Source organism: Melospiza melodia, chromosome 22 (assembly GCF_035770615.1).
Source record: "Melospiza melodia melodia isolate bMelMel2 chromosome 22, bMelMel2.pri, whole genome shotgun sequence".
Lineage (NCBI taxonomy): Eukaryota > Metazoa > Chordata > Aves > Passeriformes > Passerellidae > Melospiza > Melospiza melodia.
Window position 1 is genome coordinate 2774180 of NC_086215.1, and position 5683 is coordinate 2779862.

At 68.5% G+C, this 5683-nt stretch overlaps 1 protein-coding gene across 2 annotated transcripts; it reads right to left on the reverse strand.

Moving 5' to 3' along the window:
• Positions 1–631: 631 nt before the first annotated feature.
• On the reverse strand, positions 632–5344 carry RNF208 (ring finger protein 208). 2 transcript variants are annotated; one of them, XM_063174558.1, is made up of 2 exons: positions 5154–5344; positions 632–3552 (listed from the first exon to the last, which is right to left on the reverse strand). In XM_063174558.1, the coding sequence occupies exon 2, from the start codon at positions 2855–2857 to the stop codon at positions 2060–2062; it is 798 nt and encodes a 265-aa protein (XP_063030628.1). In that variant the 5' UTR covers positions 2858–3552; positions 5154–5344; the 3' UTR covers positions 632–2059. The 2 variants fall into 2 exon arrangements, with proteins under 2 accessions (XP_063030628.1, XP_063030629.1); XM_063174559.1 differs by lacking the exon at positions 5154–5344 and adding an exon at positions 4679–4774.
• Positions 5345–5683: the final 339 nt, after the last annotated feature.

The window sequence follows — 5683 nt, forward strand, 5'->3', positions numbered from 1 at the left end:
GAGAAGGGAAATTTGGGGGCTGGCACTGGCACACAGTGCCTGTGGGCCCACCCCAGCCTGTGCCCACACCAGCCAGCGTGTGCAGCTTGCCCTGGGAGCTGCCTTCTCCTGGGCTCATCATCCCAGCTGCTTCTGCTGCAGGTTCCTGGCTCTCCCAGCTGTGGAGCTGCCATCCCAGTGACCCCGGGGTCCTTCAGGGCACACAGTGGGGTCCATGTGCTGGTGCTGCCAGCCCCAGGGCAGCTCCTGGGAATGGTGCAGAGGGGAGTCCATGAGTGCAGCTGCCTCAGCAGAACAGGGGAACCCATGTTCCTCCCTAGCTCCCTTCAACGGCAGGTGCCACCAAATGGCACATCCTCCCCCCAGTATCCCACATCACCTGGGGAGAAAGGGGATGTCCAGCGGGTGTTTGAGGGCTCTTGCTGTGGCTGGGCAGGGTCCCCAAGGTGCCCAGGGGGGGACACAACTGCATCAGAGCTAAAAGCCAGGCTGGGGGAGGAGGTGCCAGCCCAGGGGAAAGCTGTGACCCAGGTTTGGCCCAGCCTGTGCCACAGGGGGAGCAGGGCCAGGGCACATCCCGGTGTCACCCCCCTCCCGCCCCAGCGACGCGGCCCCGGACTCCAGCTCAGCCTTCGTTCCAATATAATCTTTATTGGGGAGAATGATGGGGTCAGAACAAGGCCGGGTATAAAACATGATCATGGTCACAACCAGCAGCAGGAGGCATTGGCAGAGCAACACAGACACGGTACCGGCGCCGTTCCCCTCAGAGCGAGAACGGGCCTGGGGCTGTGCCAGCGGCATCGCCCGCCCCTCGGGACAGCACAGGGCATGGACTGGCCCCTCTCCCTGCATGGCTGCTGGGCTTTGGCCATGCCAGGGGCTGCTGTTTCCTCCAGGACGTAGGTCCTGGGATCCCTCAGGCTCACCCAGCCCCAGCACCCAGGACTGGGCAGCGCGTGCCCCTGGTGCCGTGGCCATGCTGGGTTGTGGTGCTCAGCCCCATGGGAGCACCCAAAACTATGGCTTTTTCTTTATTTTGCTTTTTTGTATTTTTTGCTTTTTTTGGCAGCAAACTTACCCCTCCAGGTGCTCTGGAGAAAGCAAGACTGTGCACAGGGGGCTGCTGCCCTTCCAGCCCCTCTGCACAGGGGTCAGAGCAGAGGTGCTGCTCTGGGGAAGGGACTGTGGGCAGGAGCCAGACCTCGGTCCCCCTACCCAGTCAAATCCCCTCGCTGGAGTCAGCAATTTGGGGCACTGGACCCCATGCCACCCTCCTGAGCCATCCCATGGGGCATGGGTGTGGGTCCCGGGCGGAGGGGCAGAGAACGGGCACAGCTCAATGCCTTTGTGAACACGTAGTGGCCTGGGATGGGGTGGCTGGGGATGGATGGGGAAAAACAAGAATCCTCCAAAACGAGGACAAAGTGGAGCTTTCCTCAAGGGCCGGTGGAGGACATGGGCCGCACGTCTGCTGGCATCCGAGGGCCGGGCTGGCGGCTTGGTGTGGCTACTGAGACTCGGGCGCACGGCGGCGTGGCCACCGAGATGAAAGCTTTGGCAAATAACTTACAGACAGGGGGTGGAGGGGGCAGCTGGGGACCTGTCCTCGCTTCCTGTGCTGGGAGGGTGGCCCAGTGTGGCACCGTGCATCTCCAGGGCTCCTTGTGCTGCTGCTGCCGGCCGTGGGGCGATGGGGAGGGCGTCACTGCGGCCAGAGCCCAGCGTCCGCTCCTGGCAGAGCCGGGGGGAGAGGAGGGAGAGGCGCCCGGGGAAGGAGCACGGTGAGGTGCTCGGTGCGGCACAGCAGCGCCCGCCGCAGGGCCAGGGGAGCCGCAGGGCCCGGGTGCGCCGGTCGATGCCCTCCCGTGCCAGCGTCCCAATCCCCGGGTGAGTCGGGGGCTGCTGCAGGTCCCAGCACCCCCTGTGCCCCCCGCGAGTCCCGCAAGGACACCGGTGCCACATCCTCGGCGTGGTGAGCATTCGAGCATTCCCCGGCGGTGCCGTGGCAGGGAGGGGACACGGGGCCGCGCTGTCCCCCGTGCCCGTGCGGAGGGGCTCACATGATGGTGCAGGAGGACAGCGGGTTCCGGATGTGGCAGGTGCAGGCGGCCCCGCAGTACTGGCGGAAGGTCTGGTAGCAGCTGCGGTCGGTGTCGCTGCTCCACTGGACGGGGTTGGCGGCCAGGGCCTCGGCCGGCAGTCTGTTCAGGATACTGGTGTTGACGGCCAGCGCCGCCAGCCCGTAGTCGGTGAAGAGGACGGTCTCCCGCTTGCAGGTGGGGCAGGAGATGAACTTGTACTTGGGGCAGGACTCGTAGAGGATCTGCAGGCACTCCTCGCACACCGAGTGCAGGCAGGAGAGGATGCGGGGCCGCTTGTTGGTGAAGTTGTACATGTGGCCGCACGTGGGGCACTCCAGGGGCTCGCAGGGCGTCGAGGGGTGCAGCACGTACTGGTTGACGATCACCTCGTCCGACGGCGGCTGCCGGTGGTAGCAGACCTCGGAGCTGCCCTTGCGCTGGCCCGGGTAGCCGCGCTCCCGCCGCGGCAGGGGCGGAGTCCGGGGCAGCGGCAGCGGCGCGGGGGCCGTGTCCAGGGCGGGGATGTCCCCGCACGCCTGGTTCACGATGATCTCGGACTCGGAGGGCCACGCGCGCTTGGCCACGAGCGGCGGCTCCCGGCGCGGGGCGGGCGCGTAGCGCGGCTGCGGCCCCTGCAGCTCCGAGAACTTCTCCGGGTGGATGATCTTCATCGCCTCCATTTTGATGATGACCTGTTGCCCTTTCAGACACGACATGAGTATCGTTTTCACATTACTGTCCACTGCTCTGGGGTCTCCGAGGGACGCCTGCATGAGGCTAAAACATGCTGGCGGCCTGCTGAGCTTTCAATCTCGCTCTGGCCGCGGAGCAGGAGCACAGGGAGCAGCGGCTGGTGCGGGAGAGCATCCTGGGGAGACGGGCCAGCGGCAGCGGACCCCGCGCCCCTCTTGTGCAGCCAGCCCCGAGGTGCCAGGAGCGCGGCTGGGGCGGGCAGGAGAAGGCAGGGCGGGCTCACGGTGCCATCCTGCCTGCCTCGAGATGCGCTTGGGCGGCTGATCAAAGCGCCGGCTCCCCGCAGCCTGCCGGGATGTTAACGTGACATTGGCAGTCACTCAGCAGCCCTGCTCTTCGCCTTCGCTGCCACTTCCCAGGGCAGATCAGCTGCAGTCAGAGCGTTAATTTGGGGATGGCGGTGCTGGGCACTGCCCAGGGCAGGTGAGTCCAGGGGGACCTTGCAGAACTGGAGGCAGCTCTCACTTCGCCCCAGGCCGGCCTCTGTTCCTGTTTACATGCAGTGGGATCCTCGTGGCGCTGAAGAATGTGTTTGCAAATTCCTTTGCTCTGACTTCCCGGCTCTCCCACTTGCAGTCACCGGCAGCTCCCACAGGGCAGGGGCTCGGGGCACATCCCGTGCCAGAGGGCAGCTCGCCTTGGCTGCGGCCAGGACAGCACACACCTTGTCCCCTCGGTCCCTGGTACCTCTGTCCCCAGCTCAGTTTCGTGCTCGCTGGAAATGAAAAGGGAGAGGGGGTTGGATCCAAGGCTCTCCATGGATCTACCGGCTGCCAGCGCTCCCTGGGGACGCTGCCCGCCTGCATCCCGGCAATTTGGCAGCCGTGCCCTCCGGGCCCTGTGCATCCGCCCGCGTGCTGGGGCTGCGGAAGCGGGAGCACGCAGGTATCTCCCCCAAGGCATCCCCACGGCGGCCCCGAGCGTGGCATGCCGGGACCCCCTCTGCCCTGAGGGTGGGAGGGCAGGTGCCCCTGAGCCCCCCTGGGCTGCAGGGCCCCTCCCGAAGGGGTTCCTCTACCGACCTGCCTCTGCTCAGGGTTTTCTCTCACGTTTAGCCCCTCCTCTGCTCAGTGGATCTATTTTTACCTCCATCGCTTGCTCCTGATCTGTCCCTGCTATTATCCCTCCCTCCAGCTTCCTCTCCCCCCCTTCCCAGCTCCCTGCCCTTGTCCCGGGGCTGATGGAGAGGACAGACCACGTTAGCGGGCAGGGGATGGGAGGCAGGCAGCCTGCCCGAGGCCATTTTCTCCCTCAGCAGCCCCTGCGCCAGCCCGGCTCTCCTCCGAGAAGGGCGAAGGCGCTCTCCTCCATCACGCTGCGAATCCTGTTAGAGGGATGCCTCTCCCGGCGGGCGCTGCCGTGCCTGGCGGAGGGGGCCCGAGGGGGCCATCTGCTTACAGCAGCAGCAGCAGCAGCCCTTGGGGATGGAGCGAGGCCGCGGGGTTCAGCCCCGGGTGCCCGAGGGCTGGGGGGGGTCTGGATCCCTGCCCAGCCCCAGCAGGGCTGTCCCGGGGGCCATGCCCTGGCAGCACTGGGGTCCCGCAAGCATCCTGCCCTGCAGAGGGAGGCCTCGCCTCTTTCATTCCCCCCCGCGGGCCCGCATCCTGCACCCCGCGTCCTGCACCCCATATCCTGCACCCCGCGTCCTGCACCCCGCATCCTGCACCCCGCATCTTGCACCCCGCGTCCTGCACCCCGCATCCTGCACCCCGCATCTTGCACTCCACATCCTGCACCCCATATCCTGCACCTCGAGTCCCGCAAGCAGCATATATTCCCCCCCCTCCCGCACACAGCAGCAGCCCCGGGGCTCTGCCTGCAGCTCTCACACAGACACTCACCCGCAGCGCCCACGAGCACAGCGATTCGGGTGGTCAGCAGTGCCACGCACTGTCACCGCGTTCCCACGCTCGTTCTGTCACACCCCTTCACGCACAGCCCTGGCGCGGCACCCGCACCCCCAGCGCCCCTGGGGCGACACAGCCCCCGCCATCCCCGTCACTCCGGGGTGACACAGCCCCCGCCATCCCCATCCCTTCGGGGTGACACAGCCCCCGCCATCCCCATCCCTTCGGGGTGACACAGCCCCCGCCATCCCCTTTACTCCGGGGGTGACACAGTCCCCGCCGCTCCCCGCACCCCATCACTCCGGGGGTGGCACAGCCCTCCCCAACATCCTCCCCTCCGCAGCCTCCCACCGCAGTCCCCAGCCCCACGCTCCGTGCCCCACGCTCGCAGCACACGGCGCTCCCGCACACACACACGTGCGCTCCCGCACGCCCGCGGGGTGACTCCCCCGGCCCTGCCCGTCCTTACCTGCGCTGGCCCCGGGCGGGGGTCCCGCTCCAGCCCCCGCTCGGTGCCCGGTGCGGCTCCGCAGGCCCGAGCGGCGGAGGTTATCTGAAAGGCAGCGGGATGCGGCGCTGGCCCGGCCAGGCGCGGTTCCCCGGGATGCTGGCGGCTCCGAGGCGCGGCTCCACCGGGCTGGTCCTGGCCGGCCCACCCCGGCCCCGCCGCCGGCTCCGGCCGCGGCCGTGCGGGGAGGGGACCGGGCGCAGGGGCCGGGGCTGGAGGCGCCGGAGGGCTCCGGATGCTCGGCGGGGACCGGCGGCCGGGGGAGCCGGCAGGTACGGCCACTGCCGCTCCGGGGGCTCCTTCGTGCCCTGCCCCGGCTCCCCCCGCCGCCCCCGGCCGCGGAGCCCGGCTGGGCGCGGGGCTGATGCAACACCCCCGGGCGGCGGCGCGGGCTGCGGGGGGCTGATGCCAGGCCCCGCTGAGCCCCTGGGCAGGTGCAGGCAGCGGCGGGCAGCAGCGGGCAGGCAGCGGCGGCTCCGTGCCCGCCGTTC